Genomic DNA, 23,724 nt, shown 5'->3' with positions numbered 1-23,724 from the left:
AGAAGGGTGCTTCTTGTGTGAAGCCTTGGACCCGAACCAAGCACAATCTCTTCCTGTTTTAACACATCTAAAACGTACATTTATGGGCAAAAAAATATTTTGGACCAAGCTCAGGCTTCATCAGTTTTCTGTTCTTTCACTTGACGTTAACTCTTTGCTTGAGAAAAAAACAGCTACTTGCAAGGTTGGCAGATTGTTGTTTATAGCACAAGAGAATAAAACAGTCAGTCCTCACTGATCACATGCAGAGCTACAGTATACTGGTCTTAGCCATTTTGCTGTAAAATAATTCAGACCCCTTTATTTTTAGGGATCTGGTACAGCCATATAATGTTTATATTCCACACAATATTGTGTGCATATGGTGCCTGGATTGTTTCTCTTTGTTATTTCTTGCTTTCATGTATTCCTTGATACACAGATTTTACACTTACTCATATTGTGTGTACCACTATTGAGATTAATGGAATTGTGCAAAGTCCGATCTGACTTTGATCCAAAAGACACATGTACATTCTCTAAAAACATTTTTTTGAAAATACAAACTGCCTGTAATTTGGATAAGTAGTATTTTTAATTAGACCTCGAAAGAAAAGTTTCACTATATTAAACTGTTTATTTTCTCTACTTAATTTGGTTAATTTTAGTATTAAAACCATGGAAATGGTGAAAAGCAAGTGGGATCATTTTGGCAATAATTTTGAAGCTCTGTCCATCTGGATAACTGAAAAAGAAAAAGAACTGGATACCCTGGAAACATCATCATCTCCCTTGGATATGCAAACCAGCCAAATGAAGGTGATTGGTTCACATGTTACATTAAGCATTAAAACCTTGTTTCTCTCTCTCTCTCTCTCTCTCTCTCTCTCTCTCTCTCTTTTTCCCTAGTGGCTGCAAGGGCGAGGAACAGACATTTGACTCGAGTTTCAGAGCCACAATGATGTAAAGATGTTACACTTTGTATACAAATATATCAAGCTCAAAGATTTGGCAAGAGCTAAAGGAAAAACATTATAGGCTGGTTTCTCTGTTAGTGGCTATTTATACCTACAAAGCCTTCATTGTATGTAATATTAAAACATTTTAATGAATGCATAGTTTTTTTCTTTTTTTGGATGAAGCTCACTGACTTACCAAATAGTCATGTAGCATGTTTATACAGAGTGTAGAAAGCCTTTGTATTGTAAAATGTACATCAGCCAGTGGCTATAGCACCTTATTTTATAGCACCTGATGTTCTGTGTGTCTTTTATGCTGAAATAATAAAGGAACTAGTGTGCTCACTAGCTTGTGCACCCATAGACCTTTATTGCTACAGTATTTACAGAATTCCAAATTGTCTGTACAGTATTGTAGGTACACGTTTTCTCCTAGTTCATTTATTGGCCTCAGAGATGCCTAGTACCTCCAAAAGCTGCATTTAGTCAAAAATACGCTGTCAGTTCCAAGGATCACTTTACATCCCCCTTCAAAATATAATAGGTATGTCTTCTCAACCTGCATGTGCTCATGGGTGCAAAGTTCCCAAAGTGTAATTTTCTATAAACCCTTTAACTCTGCAATGGCTTGCAGTTAGGCTGCTGCAGGCTGTTGCAATATATTTTGAAAGGTTCCCAAGTCAGATTTGATTCAGGTGACTGGAAGAGTTTCTTGACAGAATATTAATTTCTGAAGTTGTGATCATATTAACATATACTAAATAAATGAAATCATCTATCTCTTGGTTGCAGCGGTGAAAAATAGAACACTGCTTGAATTCTTGCCTTGTCATTAAAGCAATGTTTCTAAAAAACTCAAGAGTAAAATTAATATCTCTGTGTTTTTCACAGAGATACATTAAATCATACATCCCTATTTGTTAGCAGCTACTAGATAGAACCCCAATGTTCAATGACTCTGATGGAGAAAATTGAGCACATCTGAATTACACGACATGTTATAATTTAGAAGCTATGTCCCTGAACTGGTTATTCTGCATGAAGCCTAACAGACTTGTGCAAATACATCGTGGTTCATCCATGCAGATCTTATTGGAGAATTGATACCTATTTGTGTGCTGTGCTTGAAGAGATTAGCAATGACTCCATTCCATCCCAGTGTAAGTTTATGAGAAATAATGCTTCAACTAAATGCCAGTTATCAGACTGAAAATTATTTTAAATAGATAAACATTTGAATGAATTACCATAAAATAAAGAAAGTTCTTCAACATGAAGTTACATGAAATAAAGATAAGATTGTGTTTCTAATAAACAAGAGCAAGGCGATGCACGACGAAGTGTGAAACTAGCCATGTATTCCTCAACATCAAGACATAAATAGCTGCCACTTCAGTTGCTTTCATAATGTTTATAGTCCTGTCTACATTTGAAGAACTTGTGTTGTGTATTGTGGTGTATTTGCTGCTTTGTGTCACATTCCTAATAGTGCTTATAGTGTAGTAGACAGTATTAAGCAATGTCACAATCTGAGTGGCTCAGTGGAAAAATTGTGTGATACACACTTTCTCATCTCTAGATCACCAGAACAGATGACTATAATTATCATTGCATGACTGTTCACTAACCTATGTAAAAAGCCTAATAAGTTTGACATGGCCTTGTAGTCAGTGGCAGAACTCCCACCGCTTTCAGTAGAGCAAGGATTTCACCCTAGGCGATTTCACTGTAATTCCTAATTCCACAGAAATTACTACTACAGTTATCACTAAATGGTTCCGCTGTTGGCAGACAAAGTTATACACTTCCTCTTAGGTGCACTGTAGGTGCGAACTTGCACGGCCTAATTTTATTTCTGTTCTGCTGAGAGAGGGTTACAGCTCCAGTGCTGTCAATCTAGTACCTTTCATTAGCATTGTATTCTCATGCAAAAAAAGTTATTTTATAATCTGAATTATTTCAAAACATCACACATAGACTTTATAACTGCTGATTTACTATCATGCATTCTAGCTATACGATATAAGTTAGCTGTTCTAGATACAAACCTTGCAAAATTCTATTCATCCACAGTTGAGTAATTATTTTTGAATAGCAAGTAAAATATAATTAGTATTTTTGTTATCATCGTGATAACAGTGGTTAGTAGATCTAGTGCCTGGTACAGTTTCATGACAATTTTGGAATTCTTCCATTCACACATACTTTTACATAAACATTTATGAGGATGATAGAGCATTTCCTAACATTAGTAAAAGAGGGCTTCTCTCTCCCCATTACCAGCCAGTTCTGATAACTATATTTCACTACTTGTGAGCAAAGCTTCATGAACATGCTACATGGTCTGAAGTGAACATACTTCCCTGGTGAAGAAAGCGTACTTTTCCATGTGCACAGATGTTTAATGAGTAAATACGGGTAGGTGCTGCAAGTTTCAAACTTGTGTGAAGGTCTCATGCTTATCTCTAATTGCCAATGAAAATAAGCATAGAAACATATAAAATAGGATAAACTATGATCAGCTAGTGCCTACCTGAAAAGCAGTTGATGAAATCAAAAGCCAGTGCTAGATTATCCCAGACCTCTGCTCAATGACCCAGAGCAAGTTGAACAGTATCAAAGGCCGCTATCAATCTACCCTGGAGGAGAATGTTGTCTTGAACTCCAATCTGGCTCTCCATTTAACCCTGTGTTTGAGAGGCAGAATCACCCTTATGCTTAAATAAATTTCTTAGTCTCTAAGGTGCCACAAGTACTCCTTTTCTTTTTGCGGATACAGACTAACACGGCTGCTACTCTGAAACCACCCTAATTAAGTTTCTAATCTGATTTATACTTGGAGATCATAAAATTGAGATGAAAATACCTATTTTCCAATGTATAAAATGCTCCTATTTACACTCTGAAGCAGGTATTCTCAAACTGGGGTGACGGGACCTCTCAGGGGGTCATGAGGCTATTACATGGGGGGTCGCGACCTGTCAGCCTTCATCCTAAACTCCACTTTGCCTCCAGCATTTATAATGGTGTTAAATATACAAAACAGTGTTTTTAATTTATAAGGGGGGAGGGTCGAACTCAGAGGCTTGCTATGTGAAAGGGGTCACCAGTACAAAAGTTTGAGAACCACTGCTCTAAAGCACATGCTTGCAAACTGTTACATCACATTCATATTAGATTATTGTCTATCTCCTGACCAATACAAGTTTGTTTTTCATTGTACATTTACTAAGTTTATTTGTCAAGCTTAATTTTAAATATGACTAAGTTATGTTTATTTTTCCTTTTTGAATCCCAACCAGAATTATTCAACCAATTCTAGGGGGCAGAAGATTCTAAATATCATCCTTTCTGCTTATACTAATGTACATTTCATTTAGCCTGCACTAGTTGGTTTTCATAGATAATGCTTTTTTAAATAGCTTTCCAACATTAAATCCAAGAAGGAAAGGGAGCTTAGATAATATAATAAGGATTTTTATAACCAGATGTGTAGGGTGATCTCTGAGTTGTCCAGTACATTGATTTATAAGAAAATTACTGTGACTACTATTAGCATTAATAGAAGGAAAATAGAAAGTGATTATTTTGATCAATTGAAAATCTGTTGTGGCTTCTAATTTATTATTACTTTACATTTTAGGTTATTAGTAAAGAAATAGATGGTAAAATAAATGGAATCCCAAGTCTAGAAGAGGAAGCTCTGTCTTTTTCTCAGTTTGTTACTTCTGGAGAATCTGCGCATCTTAGAGCCAAGTTAACACAGATCAGAAGGTACTGGGAAGAGCTGAGAGATCATGCACACTGTCTGGAAGGAATAATCACAGGGAATGCATCACAGCAGCAGAAGTATGAAGAAAGTCTCAAACAGGTAAACATTGCAAACTCTCAATAGACTATTCAGAGACAATTTATAGAATGTCTATAGTTTCCCAGTAGAACCCTAAAATTACACATACAGTACCATTTTATCAAAAAGAAAAGGAGTACTTGTGGCACCTTAGGGACTAACCAATTTATTTGAGCTTTCGTGAGCTACAGCTCACTTCATCCGATGAAGTGAGCTGTAGCTCACGAAAGCTTATGCTCAAATAAATTGGTTAGTCTCTAAGGTGCCACAAGTACTCCTTTTCTTTTTGCGAATACAGACTAACACGGCTGTTACTCCAGTACTATATTATATTATACAAGAGATTTCATTAAGGTCTATTTTTAGTTAGCTAAGCAGTTTCGAATCCTCCACTGGTAAATTTTGTTTAAAATTATTTAAAAAGTAATGAAATAGACAAATCAGAACGCAGAACCATACAGTGTTATACATCTTTAAAATAACAGAAGACAATTCTTCTGGATGCTGCAACAGTAAATCAGGTCCAGAGACATGACATATGAAATTGTCCATCTTCATTACCAGGTTGGAATAAATACTGTTTGCATAAAGGGCCAGTCCTGCAAGTTGCTTAAGCATCTCCTGAGAGCAGCTGAGTGCCCTAAACTCCTATTAACTTCAGGAAGCACAGAGCACCTCACAGGGTCAGGCCCTCAAACTGCAGTTGGCTCTGGATACTTAATTTATTAGCAAACATGTAATTTTAAAATGTGTCATTTAATTTGTTTTCTGCAGTTTTTTAAAACCTCTGTTTTGTATATATTTCATAGGTGCAGCAGGCTGTGTCTAGATTTGAAGGTAAACTGGCTGAGCCTGTTACTTCATGTTTTTCATCAGCAGATACTTACAAAGCTCTTCAGGATCACACGGTAAAAACATGCTCCATAATTGCTGCTTGTATATTTATTTACTAATTGAGGGAACCTGTATTATATTGACTTTCTTACAGAAAACAGAAATAACTTACAGTTGAGGACTGATTTACCTCCATGGGCTGTGAGGCAACTGGACCTGGGGAGGAGCATGCAACGTTACTGCCACTAACCCCCATCCTGCCATGCCTTCTGAGGGGTTCTGTCTAAAGGCACCGCCTTTAAATTTGGGCCAGTGTTCCACAGGAGACTCTTGGGAAATATATGAAATCTACACATGTCTCCAGACAGCTCAGTCCCACAACCAAGTGGGATTTGTCACTACATCTCCTATCCCTTCAGGCAGACTTTCCTGCTCTTGGGGGGTGGGGGAGAGGAGGCGAAAAAGGTGTAAAACAAGCCTTGAGAACTTTTAAATTCCTCTTCATTTTTAAAACATTGTCATAAATAAAAGATAAGAAATGCACATAGCTGTGAATGTTCCTGTGGAGAAATTTCAAGAAATTTTGTCTTTTGTCTTTGTGGTTTATAGCAGTGGTCTCCAACCTCTTTACGCACAAGATCACTTTTTGAATATAAGTGCAACTCAGGATCTACTCTGCCCCTTCCCTGAGGCCCAGCCCCACTCACTCCATCCCGCTCCCACCGTCGCTCGCTCTTCCCCACCCACACTCACTTTCACCAGACTGGGGCAGGGGTTTGGGGTGCAGGAGGGGGTGAGGGGTGCAAGCTGTGGGAGGGAGTTTGGGTGCAGGAGGGGGCTCCAGGCTGTGGCAGAGTGTTGGGGTGAAGGAGGGGGTATGGGGTGCTGGCTCCGGGAGGGGACTCGGGCTGGGGAGATGGCTCCCAGGCAGCGGGCAGTACATCCCTGCCTGCCCCGGCCCCACACCGCTCCCGGAAGCGGTCAGCACACCCCTGCTGCCCTTTGGGGGGAGAGGGGGAACATGGCTCTGCGTGCTGCCCCTCTCCGCAGGCACTGCCCCCGCAGTTCCCATTGGCCACAGTTTCCGGCCAGTGGGAGCTGTGGGGAGTGGTGCTTGCAGGCAGGAGCAGCACACGGAGACCGCCTGCCTCTCCTCCCCCTCCCCCCGGGGCCTGAGGGGCATGCTGGCCACTTCTGGGAGTGGCGTGGGGCCAGGGCAGGCAGGGAGACTGCCTTAGCCCCACTGCACCACTGGATTTTTAGTGTCTGGAGATCACGATCGACTGGCAGAGACTCCAGGATCAGCCAGTCGATTGTGATCGACCGGTTGGTTACCTCTGGTTTATAGAAATCTATGATTAGAAATGGATTTTCTTTTGTCTGTTTTCCCTTTATCGCTCTGACTATTCACACTAGACATGGGCTCAAGCTACAAAATTCAGATCTAGAACCAGATTTCTAGCTTCTAGAACTCTGGGGGAGTTTCCTTTTTGGGTTTGGGTTTCGTCCATTGTAGAGATACAGATAATTTGCAAAATTTGGATCTGGATTCAGATTTCAAAAAACCAGAGTTCAAGGGAGTTTCCTCCAGGGTTGTGGTTCACCTCTCTCTCTATATTACATACACATTCATCATTACTTCTCTCTTATTTCCTCTAAGAAAATAAATACAAATCTTTGGTCAGAATGCCCTTGCAGATATGTGTACATAATTCTTATTGAAGTAAATGACAGCTGCTTGCAAAGGCCATCTGGAAGGACGATCTAGCCCTTAAACTGCAAAAAGTTGTAGATAATAGCAACAACAGAGGCCTGTTTAATGAGGAAAAAAATATTGTTGCATGTAGGATGTGTAGCCATAAGCTAGGTTTCTACTATTGTTTTTACCATTATTGTTTGTTAAGCAATCATAATGGGCTTGGCGCTTAAGCATTACTAATGAATACTGTATCATGATAATTTAACCTTTTGAGAACAAATTCTGCATCCTTATTTACTTTAAAATATTAGCATTCCTTTCTGTGCTGTTCTTGTTTCTTTTTGAGTTACCCACTGTAGACTGATTCTTCTATGATGTACTATAATTGCATCCTTTCCCACACCTTGTTATTCATTTGGTAGAAGTGCTTTGCTATTGCAATTCTAGGATTATGTGGTGGTGGTTGGGGGGAGGGGTCAGTCTTCCCTTTTTAAAATCATTATAATTATTTCTGGTTTGTTTCCATGTAGACATTTTAGCCCCAGTTCTCCTCAGATGGCACTTACAAGACTGCCCTAAGACTGGCATAGCTGGTTAGTGCAGGATTCCCTTTGCCTAAGTTAGTGTATATTCACTGTAACTGTTCTCATGCCTTCCCCCACTCCAGCACATAGGGCATGGCTGAATGTCCCTACTCTATAGCTATCCTCAGCTGCTGGAATGACCCTGTAGGGCTATGAGCTGCCAAAGTAAATTAGAATAGCCCTTAGGCAGCTGCTAGGGAATCTGGACCTTTGGCCCCCAACCAAGCCTTGTGCCAAGCACAGCCTGTCCAGTCCATTTCATAGTTGTCTGGGTTTTTCCCTAAAATTGTTTACGAGGATTCTTTCCCCAAGCACTATATACCTTTTGTGTCTGATGTGCTTATTTTGTTTGTTTCTAATAAAAGACAAATTCTCTGACCTAATGAGAAAAGAAGCATTGTGCAGTGGACCTTTGTTGGGGGACAGAGGTGTTGGAATCCTTTCTCTAAGGTCATGGAGCACCTATGCAGTAACTCCATGATCCGTGGGCTGTAGCAGTGCTGCAGATACTGTGCTTCTTTCAGCAGGATTTGTGCCACTGGATCTTGGTAGTTATTGATGTCCTGGCCACACTCCTGCCACTTCCCTGGCCTGCCTCCCAAAGAGTAGCATGGATCAAATCCAAGCACTTCTGAAGTAATGCTCCGTGCCATTCAGGGAGTGAGGAGTCCTCTCTGTGCATGACTTTTCCCTTCATGTATAGAGAAACCTTACCAATTCTGTGGCCTCCTTTGAGCTCCTGTAGAGGAATAGGAGTTGGCTCATGAGTGTTATTGTTTGTTTATTCTGTTTGTGGCTTTTATTCCCTTATCACCATCAACAGGATCTCTGCCAGGCTCTGGGAAAATTGAACAACACTGTGACCTCCCTCTTAGCCTCTGCCCATAAGGTCACCAACACAGAAAAAGCTATTCAAGAGGTTACAGTGTTACAGGAGAGATATGAAAAACTGCTAGGAAGAGCTAAAGAAAAACAAACCTTACTAGAGACTGTGTTAGCACAGTGGCAGAGGTGAGTAACCCGCTCTCCTTTAGTTTGACAAATACAGAGACTTTTCTGCAGATAGTCCAAGAGAACATGGGGCACTTGAGTCGGTAATGTTCTATGCCGGGGGTCTCAAACACATGGCCCGGGGGGTTATTTCCTGCGGCCCACCAAGCTCAGGCCCCCCCCCCCCGCACCTAGAGTTATTTCCTGCGGGCCGCCAAGCTCCCCTCCCCGCTGCTCTCCCTCCCCCCAGCACTCCGTGTCTATGCTCCTCTGCCTACCTCCAGGCACTTCTCACCAACAAACAACTGTTTGGCTGTGCTTAGCGTTTTCCAGGAAGGAGGGGAGAGGAGCAGGGAGCTGCGCGCTCAGGGGAGGAGATGGAGAAGAGGCAGGGCTGAGGCCGGGATTTGGGGAAGCGGTTGGAATGGGGGCAGGGAAGGGGTGGGAAGAGGCGGGGCAGGGAGGGGGCAGAGTTGGGGTGGGGACTTTGGGGAAGGGTTTGGAATGGGGGCAGGGAAGGGGTGGGAAGAGGCGGGGCAGGGGCCGGGCATCATGGAAGGGGTGCAGTGGGGGTGGGGCCAGGTGCGGGGAGGGCTTTTGTACCTTTATATGGAAAGGTGTCAGTGATGTGGCCCTTGGGCCAATGTACTAGTCCTCATGTGGCCCTCCTGGTGATTCGAATTTGAGATCCCTGTTCTATGCTATGCTTTTGTTAGGCAGGAGAAGGAGCTATCTATCTTCCGGAACTGGTTGGAGAGGTGTGAAACTGCAGCCAGACCTCCAGAGCAGTACGTTTCTGCTGACAGAATCAAACTGGAAGGTGAATTACAGTCAGTACAGGTAAATTTTGGGATTGAAAGTTAGCCCAGAAGTGTACCTGCTTTTACGGATTGGCTTTTCTGTAGCTTTCTAGGATTGGATCTGCTCATTTGACCTCTGACAATCTGTCTAAAGGTGCATTGCAGAGATTCACTCAGCTGAAATCACTTACATTGTTATTTATTGATTCATTTATTATCATAGTGCCTAGGAGCCCAATTCATGGACTAGGACCTCAGTGTGCTAGGTGCTGTACAAACATAGAAAAGATATTAGCATTTATCAAAGTGCAGGCAAAATTGGAGGGGGGGTTTGAAGGAAGAATTTTATTTTGCAATTAGTATATGCTGTTTCCTGGGGAAGAGTGCTACAGTATACCCTACACCCACCAGGGACTGAGGGGCTTCAGAGTGAGTGCCACAGGATCTTCAGACTGCAGGGCTGTATTTTCTTTAGGTCACACACTTGTGTATTTTTTTCATGTATGAGAAGACTTTTCCGAGAGCAAAGCAGGCAGGGATTTTGGATTCAGAATGGAAATGGTGATTTTGCAGCACTTCCACTGGGTTTTTGAATGTAAAATTTCACACAGCTCTGAGGCACTTTTCCCCTGTGAACAAGTGCTCTGTGTTGTAGTGGACTAATGGGAAACATTTGGGCAAAAGCAGCTCTTTTTTACAAATCCAGTGAAGACATAAATTTCATTTCAGCACTGAAGAGAATGGAGAGGTTTTTCTTTGTTCAGGCCAAAGTGTGATTTTTTTCACACAGCTCTAGCACTGGTGACAAGGACCAAATTCTGGGCTAGATTTTGTAGCCATTACTGTTGTGTGAGCACTTAATCTCACAAGCAACTTCATTGTCTACTTGTTTGAATAAGTGCTCACGAACATGAGAAAGATGCAAAGCCTTGTCCTTCAAGAGGTACTGAGCACTTGCTGAGTGCCTAGGTGTCCTAAAAACCCTGAACATCTATAAGATTTGGTCATACCTGAGTCTTGACTCAGAGTAGTGTGTTGGCGCTCCCCAGCTGACTGCAGTCTGACATGTTTACTTGCATATTATGATACTGTATTTACCCTAAAACGTGCAATCTACTGTTCCCCAGCATTTGCAAGCTGATATTACATCCCGTGCTTCACTGTATACCAGCCTATTACAATTAAATGAGTCACTGTTCACAACAGCTTCCAAAGAAAGTGTGAAAGCAATGAAACAAGAGTTCAAAGAGCTGGATGGGAGATGGAAAGCTTTACCACAGACTGTTAGCAAGAGGTATGTGTTTCAGGGTGTGTCTAACATGGTTTACATGCTCAAAAATAGTAATCAACAATGCAGATGAAGAATACCCTGCCTCAGTCACAGCTTTACAGTGTAACGCTGGAAATGTTAGGTTTTATGGGCCATATGCTCGCAGAAGTGGAGAGTATGGGAATCCAACAGATCCAGCATGCTGTCTCTGTGACATCATTCTTCCCCTACTCCAGTGGAAGTGTTCAGGATCTGTGTGCTAGGAGGAGGGTGGGGCAGGTGATGGAGGCAGTATTGTCCCCACACAAATACCATGGAACTTCCTCTTATAAGTTAACGTTGGCATTAACTTACCCCGCTTTCCTGCTCAGTACGAAGGAACTTCCTTTTGTGGGGAGGCCCAGGTCTAGCAGCTGGTGAGGGAGCCCCTACAATCTTGACCTCTGCAAAAGTCATGTGGATAGCAGCTGTGAGTTAGAATCCACTGAGATATTCTTGTCTCCGTGGATTCCTCAGGATACACATGGATCTCAAGTATCCCTAAACATTTTGGGGCCTAAACATTTTACTTCTTCAGAGAGAACGTCAACTCTCTCAAGGGAAATATGTATGCAATTCTGAAAGGGAAATCTCGCAGCATTTCTTGTCCCCGTTCAGTCTTCTCCTGCATAGGAAATGATATAGCAGGGGTTTTTTTCAGTTTAGTATGCAATGGCTTAATCTTGAGTACTCCTCAGCACCTTTCAGGATGGAGCCTAAAGTGTACTTGCTTGAAGTTACTTTAAACAGAATTGTTATGTCTGAAAATTCAAGTTTAAGATCATTGGCCCATTCCTGTAACCTTTGCTCCCATGAGTTTCATTCTCTCTCTCTCTCCTCTCACCTGGAATGTATTTTAATACTGTCTAGTCAGCTGTGGTTTTGATTAATCACAGTGACTCACTCACACTGAAGTTAACTTTTCATTTTTATACCTGATATCCTGTAGGATCAGTTTCCTTCAGTCTCTTGTTGCTGAACATGGGGAGTTTGATGAACTGCTGCTCAGTTTTTCAGACTGGATTAACCAGTTTCTTGGTGAATTGCAAGCCACTTCTGAGATAAACACAGCTGATCAGCACACAGCTGTATGCCGCAATCAGGTAAGCTATCCAGTTGAAATATTCAAAAATATAAAGAAAAGCATCCCATGCACAGTGCGTTCCAAAGACCATGCAGCTAAAACTATGATGAAGCTGCTTAACCTGTTGGAAATCTGATTGTCCATATTACACAGTTCACTTTTTTGATTGGGTTAATGCAAATCAGCAATGCAGTATTGTTCCTACTGGGTTCTATTTAGTAATAATTGTACGGATGAGCTTGCATATTTCTTTTGTCAAAACTTCTCTCTGAACCCTTGCATGGAAAATCAGTTTGTTTCCTGTCTTTCTAAAAGGACCACTCTATGGAAGTGGAAAGCAAGAAACAGGAACTTCAAAGTCTGAGGGAACACGTAGAAAAGCTGTGTTCTTTTAGTAGCCCAGAGGACCACCACATGCTACAGGGGAAGGCTGATGACTGCTTCCAGCTCTTCCAGGAGGCCAGTCATATAACCAGACGAAGACAAGAGGCTCTGAATCAGCTTGGGGTGTTCTTAGAGTTACATGCTGCTGCATCAAGTGTGCTTCATCACCTGAGGCAGACAGTAGAGACTACTAGAAACATGGATAAGGCAAAATCAGAACTGCTGGAGAAGGAACTGAGGGATGTTGTTCAAGATATTAACAAATTACCACCTGCTGCAATCAGTTTGGATGGAGCCCTTACAAAAGCCCAGTATCATCTAAGACATGGAAGTTCTGAGCAGAGGACATCCTGTAGGGCTGTGGCTGATAATCTGTGTTTAGAACTGGAGTCAGTCCAAAATCTTTTGGGAACCAAGCAGAGTGAAGCAGAAGCCCTTGGAGCCTTACAGAAGTCTTTCATGGAACATAAAGAACAGACGTTAAAGAGCATTGAAGATATTGAGGAAAGAGCTGACAAAGAAGGATTGAAGGAGCCAACACTTCAGGCACTCCAACAAAGGTAAAAACATGAATCTTAGGAAGTGCTTGATCTTTGGTGCCTTTTTTTTTTTTTTTTTGCTTGTATTCCATAGTGTTAGATGTTTTGATGACTTAGACTACTCCATAATCATTTTATTCCTTGGGTTAAATTCACTCCTGGGAGATCTAGATCTCCAATGGTAGAAAGTCTGCAGAGGAAAAGGTTGCAGTGGTGCAAGTTACAGACAATCTGTGGAGCCAGCCAGCACAGTTCCAAAAGTGAGCCGTCTGGCAGAAGAGAGGGCATATCCAGAACACTCGGCAGATGCTCTGTTTCAGCACATCTCTCAGAGCTCTTTCTCTGGAAAAGCACATGGTGAAATCCCTGACAATAAAAATTGCTTTATCCTGAGAGAATCCATACTGTAAAGTGGCAGTACAAAAACTGATAGCCCTTTCTTGGGGCACAGCTGCTTCCATTAGCACAGACATTGCAGATTGTATAGTCACACATTAGCAGGGCATGAATGGAACCCATTAACTGTAATAAACTGTCAGATTATAAAGGAGACTTACTTAAAAGGGATTCTAAAATTCTAGAAGAATATTTCCAAGTTCACTTTGTGTGGGAAGTAAGGAGAGGGGGAGTATGCATGTGCGGTTATAGAAACACAGAGGCCTAGATTCTGATCTTAGTTTCACCAGCATCAATCCAGTGTAACTTCGTCTTCAGCAGAGTTGTCCCAGATTCACACTGTTACATCTAAAGCCAAAAATTGACCATCAGATGTATTTTATATGCAATCTCGCCCTTTCTCGCTCTCATTTCATTTTCAGTGAAGCTAAGAAGTAAATGTGTAACCACTCTTCTAATTTGCAGATTAAAGATATTTAACCAACTAGAGGATGAACTGAATTCTCACCAGCATGAACTGCAGTGGTTGATGGACAAAGCAAAACAAATGGCCCAGAAGGATATAACATTAGCGCCTGAAATTGACAAAGAGATAAATCGTTTGGAAGCTACCTGGGAGGATACCAAGAAACTAATCCATGAAAAGTAAGTAGATTTTGAATATACTTAAAATGAGGGAGAAGAAGTATCTTTCTTTTGGTAGAGGACGAGAGCTCAGGTATTTGAATATTATTTCTTTTGCCACATCATCTCCAGTATACAATAATACCACCTAGCAATCATATATGATTTGATATCTTAGGAGTACTGTACAAACATGATTTAATTAATAAATCCATATTAATTATGTGCTCTTTTTTGCTTTTCTGAACTTACCCTATGGCTGGAAAGTTAGGAAATCTCCATTAAGACTACATGATTACTATGTAATTAGAATTTATATAATGCACTATTTCCCTGTATGCTACCTCTGCAACATGCCAATCTTCCACTGGCTTGAAACTACTCCTGAGCTTAAGTCTCCTCTATGTCTGCATGTAGCACTGCCCTGTAGGCAGTCAGCCCAGCTCAAGAATATGTTTTGAGTAAAATCATAACTCAAGCCATTTGTTAGATAATACTCAGCAGGGCATGCTGGGGTCTATCTGTCGATATAAGTATATTCTCTCAATATATATTCCAGTAACTTTTTCCCAGTCTTAACTGCATTTGCATTTGTTTGAAAAGAAAACTAACATACTTTTAAGGTTTTTTGCTTGTACATTTGGTTTTTGCTGAAATAAGTGGTAAGCTCTTTCAAATATGACTCTTTATTATACTGTAAAATTCCTCCCTTCCTTAGTACTGACACCCTTCAAATATTTGTTTACACACTGGCACTTTGCCAAGCTATGTGCATTTCACTTTTATAGATTTCATCCTTTGTCAGTCCCTTTATCACAGACACCAAAAGTGTTATGTTCATTTGAATTCACTCTAGTTTCCCAATATCCATCTGGTAACGAGGTGTGCAGATCTGAACAAAGGAGAGGAGAAGGACTGAATTTACTAGGCTCTTATACCTATTCCGTCTTATACCTATACCTGCCCCTCATCTTTATTTTATGTGCTGCAAAGGCATGGATAAGGTGGTGGAAGCTCACTTTGAATGGAGGCACAGAGGTGAATAGTGAGACCTAAACACACAAAGCATTGTACTAAACCTGGGGAGCGGGAGGAAGTTAGGATGGCTGCTCGACATGGGGAGTGGGAAAAGTCAGGGACAGTGGGGGAGGTTGGGGAGTTAGGAATAGGAAGAGGAGTCAGGGTGCGTGCTCTGTATGGGGAGTGAGGAGAGCTACACAGACTTGGGATCCTTTGGGAGGGGGCAACCAGCTCCAGTTTGGGAGGGGGGTTCTGGAGATTTGCGTCTCTCTTGCTGGGGTAGCTGCTCCCAACCTGAACATTCCAGTTCCTGCCTGCTCCCACTGCGACAGCTGCTCTGGGTCCTGCTCTCACCTCCACTCCCAGCAGCCACGGAGCCCCACTCAGCCTGAGGGCATAAAATAACTCACTTAAGAATAACACACGGAGGTGGAAATATAGATCCACATCCACAGTATTTCCATTGTGGGGGCACTAGCCCCAATGCCCCCCAGTTCCTCCGCTCCGGAATATTTTCCATGGGATGTCTCAGAGGTCAGACATCACCGCTCGGAACTGAAGATAACATATGTATATAAAGCCATACCTACTTGCTTAATAAATAATAATAATAATAATAATAATTAATAACATGTACATGTTCAAAGCAATGAAAAGACATTACCTAACTAATCCACATAATATCTCTTTGTGGAAGTGTATTTATCTCTATTTTACATATGGGGAAATTGAGTCAGAACAGAAAAATGACCTACCCAAGGACACACAAAACAGCAAGTCAGAGGTAGAGCTATGTCAGAGTTATGTAACTGGGTTATTTAGCTCCCTTTAACTCACCCAACTACAGCCCAGCTATGGCAGTGAGGAAGAATGATTTGGTGGCTAGAGCGCTAGACTGGGACTCAGGAGAGCTGGGTTGAATTCCCTGTTGTGTCAGACTTGCTATATGGGAAGTCATTTAGTCACTGAGTGCCTGAGCTCCCCATCTGTACAGTGGGGATAACAGCACCTACCTATCTCACAGGGGTGTTGTGAGGATGAATACAGTAAAGACTGTGAGTTGGTCAGATACAATTGTAATGGGAACCATATAAGTACCTGAAAGTCAGTTTCTTAGTGAGTCTTTTCTGACCGGAAGAAATGTAATTTTAACTCTCGGTTTTTAACTAATATGATTATTAGTTTTGCTGTAAGCCAATGGGGACCTCGCTGTGCACGATTATTTCTCTGGTATGCTCCTGAGAAGGAGATGAACTCAGAAGTGACCGTCTTTCACACTTGGCCACCTGTGGCTCTCAAATTCCTTTTGTCAATGGAACACTGTTTATAACAAAGTAAATTATATAAAGGAAATATGGGCTTCCTGTTCTGTCTGACTCCTCCTCGTGAAGAGCTTGAATTCATTGAAAACTTCTATTGAACCTGAAGTTCCCTGTCTAGGCAGGGAAATCCAAAATAAAATCATAAGATCTGGCTTCAGCAGCAAATTGTTCCCATTTCCAGGTGAATATCTCAAGCCAGAGGCGTTTGAAACAATATTTTAAACTTAAGAAAGGAAATATTTTGACTGAAAAATCAGCAAGGCTGGACAGGTCTCCCTCTTCTTCAACCTTCATTTCTACTTTTTCCTTTTTAACCAAGAAGCTTGAAATCCTTCACTGAATTTAATTTAGTTGAGACAAGAGGTTGAAAACGCACAATCAGAAGCCAGCTACATGGCACTGTGGTTTTCAGACAGCATGGTCCAGTGAGTAAGACACTGAACTGGAAATCAAGAAATCTGGGTTGTACTATCAGCTCTGACCTGCTGTGTAGCCTTTGGAAAGTCACTTTGTTCAGATATCCCGCCTGTTTAATGGCAGTGTGGGACCCTTCCTTTGTGAAGTGCTTTGAGAATCAAGAGTGCTGTATAAGTGATAAGGATGATTATGTACATAACCACATAGATCCTGCTGCTTTAACATTCTAACCTGATTCCCCTGGGCCACTCCGGGGGAAGTTCTCCCTGACAAATGCCTCTGTCACATCTCCTGGATTCACAAATATCAGAATGAACACCATTCTTTCAACACAGCTATTTTCCATTATAGACAGGAGCAGTGCTGCATCCTGGTTGATCTGATGAAAGAATATCAGAGTTTGAAATTGGCAGTAACTAAAGTCATAGAGAATGCTGACAACGTGACTATGACCAACTCCATTTTAAAGGACCAGGAGGACGTCAGAAGGGCTTTATCAAAGGTAATTCAGCTATTTTCATTTAAAAATAATTGAATGGATCTTCTGTTTCAACAAATATGATGAATCATTTCTTTTTGTGTTTGAAAAGAAGTTGGTCTGATCCTTGCTTAAAGTTCCTTGCAGTATTGGGCGCCAAATCATTTCCCACTGAAATCAATGGTAAATCTCCCATTGGCTTTGATTCGGGAAGAATCGGCCATTACTGTACACTCTGCACATTTTGCAGGAAAACCTTTCAATTTGCAGGCATCTGCTTTTCTATTGTTTTAAGTATATTGTACATTCCTTCAGTGATTTTAAATGTACATTTGTATACAAGGAGAAGCTGTGCATAGATACTGGGGATGGATTCTCTACTCAAAGGCACTGAGGAAGAAAATGCCTAACATGTTTCTAATGCTTTGCCATAGTAACCCCTTGGATCATTTTTGTTCACTTGAAAACAAAATGAAAGGACAAGACAATAACTGAACTTTGGTTTCTTCCATGACAATGCAGGGCATTGATGCTGCAACATCAGCAAATTAGCCTCTGCTTCTGAAAAATGACACATTCTCTGTCTCCTTCCCCCAGCAATGGTTCATAGGCACCGACTCCATGGGGAAAAAATGGTGGGTGCTAAGCACCTTCCAGCAGCCCTCCTATCAGCTCTCCCCACTCACCCCCCAGCGTTTGCCGCCCGCCAGTGAGCCCCATGGAGCAGCACCTCCCCCTCCCTCCCGCCCACCATGAACAGCTGTTTTGTGGCATGCAGGAGGCTGGGAGGGAAAGGGAGGAGTGAAGACAGGGTGCGCTCAGGGGAGGGGGTGGAATTGGGTGGGAAGAGGTGGGGTGGGGATGGGGTGGGAAAATGTGGGGTGGGTGGGGGCCTTGGGTGGACTGGGGACGGAGCCTGGGTCAGAACCGGGGGGTGAGCACTTTGGAAAGACGGCACCTGTGGATTAGTTTATCCAAAGTGGTTACTTTGATACAGTATTGGACACGGAAGAGGGTCAAGGACTTTGGTTCCCTATGGTCCATACACTTCATGAATTACATTTATTACATTTCCAAATTCTGCTGGCCTAAAGTCACTCTGAAGCCCCAGCACATTTTGAGAGTAAGTTCTGAGTTAAACTCTCTCCATTCATTAAATTTAAATTCAGTAAATTTTCAGAATGGAGAGGGGTAACTTGTGGTGTTCCCCAACGGTCAGTCCTAGGACCAATCCTATTCAACTTATTCATAAATGATCTGGAGAAAGGGGTAAACAGTGAGGTGGCAAAGTTTGCAGATGATACTAAACTGCTCAAGATAGTTAAGACCAAAGCAGACTGTGAAGAACTTCAAAAAGATCTCACAAAACAAAGTGATTGGGCAACAAAATGGCAAATGAAATTTAATGTGGATAAATGGAAAGTAATACACATTGGAAAAAATAACCCCAACTATACATACAATATGATGGGTGCTAATTTAGCTACAACTAATCAGGAGAAAGATCTTGGAGTCATCATAGATAGTTCTCTGAAGATGTCCACGCAGTGTGCAGCGGCCGTCAGAAAAGCAAACAGGATGTTAGGAATCATAAAAAAGGGATAGAGAATAAGACGGAGAATATCTTATTGCCTTTATATAAATCCATGGTACGCCCACATCTTGAATACTATGTACAGATGTGGTCCCCTCATCTCATAAAAGATATACTAGCATTGGAAAAGGTTTAGAAAAGGGTAACTAAAATGATTAGGGGTTTGGAATGGGTCCCATATGCAGAGAGATGAAAGAGGCTAGGACTTTTCAGCTTGGAAAAGAGGAGACGCGGGGGGATATGATACAGGTATATAAAATCATGAGTGGTGTGGAGAAAGTTCATATGGAAAAGTTATTTATTTGTTCCCATAATATAAGAACTTGGGGCCACCAAATGAAATGAATGGGTAGCAGGTTTAAAACAAATAAAAGGAAGTTCTTCTTCACTCAGCACACAGTCAACCTGTGGAACTCCTTGCCTGAGGAAGTTGTGAAGGCTAGGACTATAACAGGGTTTAAAAGAGAACTGGATAAATCCATGGAGGTTAAGTCCTTTAATGGCTATTAGCCAGGATGGGTAAGGAATGGTGTCTCTAGCCTCCGTTTGTCAGAGGGTGGAGATGGATGGCAGGAGAGAGATCACTTGATCATTACCTGTTAGGTTCACTCCCTCTGGGCACCTGGCATTGGCCACTGTAGGTAGACAGGATACTGGGCTGGATGGACCTTTGGTCTGACCCAGTATGGCCATTCTTATGTTCTTATTAGAAAATGTTAATTTTGATGGGAAGCCTGTAGTGGGTATATTGCAAAATTGTCATTAATATTCAGTAGTCTGCATCATAAAACACATAGTATTAAAACATGCCTCTTTATGGGCTATGTTTTATAAAATCATAATATCTGGAATTATAATTCAGATAATCATCCTGTTAAAGTTCTCTGAATTATAACTTCACAAATTCTTGCATGAAAGACTTTTAGTCCATAGTGCTACGCCTATTTTACAAAGGATTTCTTTTATTTCTATTTAGTTTATTTTGATATTGCAGGTAACATTTTTTAACATAAGCCTTATGACAATGACCTCCTGACAACATTGGCCAGAAGAACGTATGCAGGAGTTTGCAAGATCCCTCATACAGCTATGCCAGCATGCATCAACCCTCACTTGCAGCACATTCTGCGTGCACATCTGTCTGAGGCTCTCAAAGCACTTTTCAAACATTACTGAATTATGCAGCATGACTGTTATATGTTTCTGTTATCCCCATTTTACAGGTGGGGAAATGGCGGCTTGGAAAGTTGGTAAATTATTAGCCCAAGTTCCCACAGCAAGTTATTGCAGAGTGGGAAAACAACCCAGATCTTGTCACTCCCACTCATAGACTTTATGGCCAGATGGGGCCATCATGATCATCTAGTCCAGTGGTTCTCAAACTTTTGTATTTTGACCCCTTCCACACAGCAAACCTATGAGTGCGACCCCCCCCCCTTATAAATTAAAAACACTTTTTTATATTTAACAGTATTATAAATGCTGGAGGTGAGGTGGGATTTGGGGGTGGAGGCTAACAGCTCGTGACCCCCCACGTAATAACCTTGTGACCCTCTGAGAGGTCACGACCCCCAATTTGAGAACCCCTGATCTAGTCTGACCTTCTGCTCATCACAGGCCAAAGAACCTCACCCACTCTGTCCTGTAATAGGCCCATAAACTCTTATTGCATAACCACTCATGTACTTACAACTGTTAGCAAGAAACTAGAATAACTAGAAAACACATTCCATATGTTCAGTGACTTTAGGTCTCTAGAGGTGGATGGCTGGGGAGATGGATTTTTATGTATTTATTTATTTATTTATTTATGACTGCATTAAACAAACATTTATGTTTACAGCATGAAGCTGTCAAGAATGAACTAAACGACAGACAGGAAGAGCTGGATGCCTTCACTAATAAAGGAAAACACTTGCTAGCAGAGCTGAAGAGAATTCATAACTTTGATCCCATACTGGTGAAAACAGATATGAACAGTACTGTGGACAAATGGCTGGATGTAAGGACAATGAATGATGTTTTCCTTATACGGCAGATTCAGTTTACAGTCCGAGAATACGTTGCAATGTCTGGGCTTCTCTTAGGAACTGAAAATACTTTTTTTTTTTTTTTTTTTTTACTAAAGGTGACTTTGGAGTAAATCTCAGAGGGCTAAATCATGAGTATTCTGGGGTTGGTTTGTATCTACAGTATGTACTCAACATATATCAAGTACATTTGCTAGATCTTAAAAAAGTGCACGCTTCTGATGGTAACTGAAATATGTGTAAATTTGGACCAGATCCTCATCTGCTGTAAATCAGTAAGGCTCCATTAAAGTCAATGCAGGTACACTAATTTACACCAGCTGAGTATGTGGCCCATCGTATATTATGAAACATAATATTTTAAAATTTCATATCTATAGAACTTTATGTGCAAATCCCTTTATGGTTTAAAATCCTTCTGAAGCTCTTAGTGAGCTGTCTTTTCTGTTCTTGTATCATACATTTGGGGTTTGCTCAGATGAGAAATTCATCAGCGTGCATGGTGGACTGCTCCCTGCTTACCTCCTGACCCCAAGTTTGTTGCAAACCTCATGAGTTTTGAAAACTGCAGCCTATTTAGCTGAGACTGCTAAGCCATTTGAGGTCCCTAGATGGGTTTAAGCAAAGATATGATGCTTATTTGGAGTCAAAGAAGGGAAGCTGGGAAGGGGAGTGTGTGTGTGTGTGTAGGGGGAGTGTATGTATGCAGAGAGTTAAACTAAAAGAAGGTTCACATTTGGTTTGAGACTTGGGTTTTTTGGACCCATTTCATCCCTCACTATTACTGAACTAGTTTTGATGCATCAAAATTGGCTCTAAGGTGAATTTTCAGTGTTGGGTGGGGTTCTAGCAATATAACACATTTTAAAGTCAATGGACATTTATTCATCTAATTCCTCTTGCAACTCTTTCCCCAGTCAAAGTATACACATTCAGAGGCATTGGCACGTACTGGTTTATGTCAGTTTTACAATATGTAAACCTAAAATGCAGATAGTAACGTCTTGCTATTCTGAATGTGTTTCTGTTTGTAAAACAAGAGACCTGAGGTTAGGTTTTCCAGTTGTTTCTGAGCTACTTTTCTTGCAATTGACTCAAGCTTAAAGAAATATGAAATTAATTGTTAAGGATATGGATATCTGTTCCTCTCCAACAGGTGTCAGAGAGGACTGAAGACAGTGTAGAAAAGTTGAGTGTAAGCGTGTCTCTGTGGGATGATGTGCTCACCATTGGAGATGAAATTGATACATGGTGCAGTAATGCCATCTCTCAGCTGAATGAAGGCATCAGCAACCTGAACAGCAGCCAGAAAATGGAGGCCTTCCTGAAGGAATTTCAGGTGCTTACCAAAAAAAAAAAAAGATATAAATGTTTGAAATGCTTTAATCAGAGTCTCAGATGGTTTAAATCGGCATAGCTTCACAGAAGTAAGTGAAATTATGCCAATATACATCAGCTGAGAATCTGCCTTTTTGATCTTTTGTTCAGTTACACTATTACCAAACATAGCAACTCATTAGGGAGAATGTAAAAATCTAATAGATATATCTCACCTTCTTTCTGAGACTGTCTGTTAGTAGGTGGTTTGCTGAAGAGTAAAGGGCAAATTATTTGGGCTTGGTCTGATTTCACTCAGTATGTTCAGAAACTAATTTACTAACATAAGAGCAAGCCCACTTATGTGGACACTCTTAAACTGGTTTAAGAGTGCCTCATATCCCTTTTGCTGTTGATTCCTTGCAGCACCCTTTCTTGCAGGTCTCACTCCATGGTAAATCTCTCTGTATATCTGGAATGTTTCATTACTTTATTAGCACTATGCCTTAGTCACACAGCAGGTGGTGGATCCAGTGTTGAAGTTCACTAGTACTTCATTTCTGTGACACTGTGATTACCCTGCATTAACAATAATTACATCAGATTCTCATTCATTAATAATACTCTAATGCAATACTTTTACCTTTTGTCTAGAATGGACTGTTAAACAAGAGTTGATTTAATACATTAGACCAGAGATTCCCAAATTCTGGTATGTGACCATAGGTATATGAGCTTGATGGTTCATCAGTTCACTTCTCAACAATTTTCTAAGAAGGTGGTATGTGAACCAATAAAGTTTGAGAACCACTGTATTAGACTCTAAATCCTAGAATAGTGACGGAACTGTGGTATACAGCACTCCCTTGCTATGGGTTTTTATGAGAATAGTGTTGTGTCCAAAATATATAGCAGGTCCATTGAGGAATGGGCTTATCCTACTTCCTCTGGAATTAATTTAAAAATAGTGATCGTCAATGAAACAGATAATGAGTTTGTATTAGTAATACAGGTAAATAGTATGGAATGCTTCAAAGGGAACATATTTGCTTTGATTAAATTAAAACTGTATTCCATTGTGTCCATTTCTCACTGGGACCAGCCAAACAAATTGGTGTAAAACAGTCTGGTTTTGCATAGAACCAGACTGTGCCCAGGCCTCAGGTGTGCAAGGGACAATACAGAGCTCAAGGACTGTATAGGAGCTGAATACAGTGGATGTCTTTACACTCAGGTAATGCAAAGATTCTGCACAGCTACCACTACTCTGCACTGGCTTCTGCAAAGGAGAGAGGAGGGGGCACGGGTGTAGCCCATTACGCCCCCGCCCGCCGGTCTGGACCAGCCAATAGAGAAGTCTCAGCACAGAGAGAAGCACACACTGCACCTAATTTGCAAGTGCCTCAGCAGCTGCATGTCTCAGGAGCACTGGAAGGCATTGTGCATCCCTGAAGCACAATGCCTCCTGGAATTTCTGATGGGGTGGTTCTGCACCGCCTCAATGCCACAATTTAG

General features: G+C 41.3%; 1 protein-coding gene across 1 annotated transcript in view; it reads left to right on the top strand.

The window, feature by feature from the left end:
* The window catches only part of SYNE1 (spectrin repeat containing nuclear envelope protein 1), a 483,717-nt gene that overhangs the window by 190,317 nt on the left and 269,676 nt on the right, over window positions 1–23,724 (top strand). Inside the window, exons 31-42 of the mRNA XM_077812159.1 lie at window positions 648–798; window positions 4,582–4,809; window positions 5,598–5,696; window positions 8,729–8,916; window positions 9,612–9,735; window positions 10,823–10,989; window positions 11,954–12,107; window positions 12,404–13,032; window positions 13,873–14,052; window positions 17,142–17,292; window positions 20,706–20,864; window positions 22,049–22,231. Of these exons, the coding sequence (XP_077668285.1) occupies window positions 648–798; window positions 4,582–4,809; window positions 5,598–5,696; window positions 8,729–8,916; window positions 9,612–9,735; window positions 10,823–10,989; window positions 11,954–12,107; window positions 12,404–13,032; window positions 13,873–14,052; window positions 17,142–17,292; window positions 20,706–20,864; window positions 22,049–22,231 (2,413 nt within the window). The remainder of the gene's footprint in view (window positions 1–647; window positions 799–4,581; window positions 4,810–5,597; window positions 5,697–8,728; window positions 8,917–9,611; window positions 9,736–10,822; window positions 10,990–11,953; window positions 12,108–12,403; window positions 13,033–13,872; window positions 14,053–17,141; window positions 17,293–20,705; window positions 20,865–22,048; window positions 22,232–23,724) is intronic.

Source organism: Eretmochelys imbricata, chromosome 3 (genome assembly GCF_965152235.1).
Source record: "Eretmochelys imbricata isolate rEreImb1 chromosome 3, rEreImb1.hap1, whole genome shotgun sequence".
In the NCBI taxonomy this organism is placed as follows: domain Eukaryota; kingdom Metazoa; phylum Chordata; order Testudines; family Cheloniidae; genus Eretmochelys; species Eretmochelys imbricata.
This window is presented reverse-complemented; position numbering and strand designations above follow the sequence as displayed.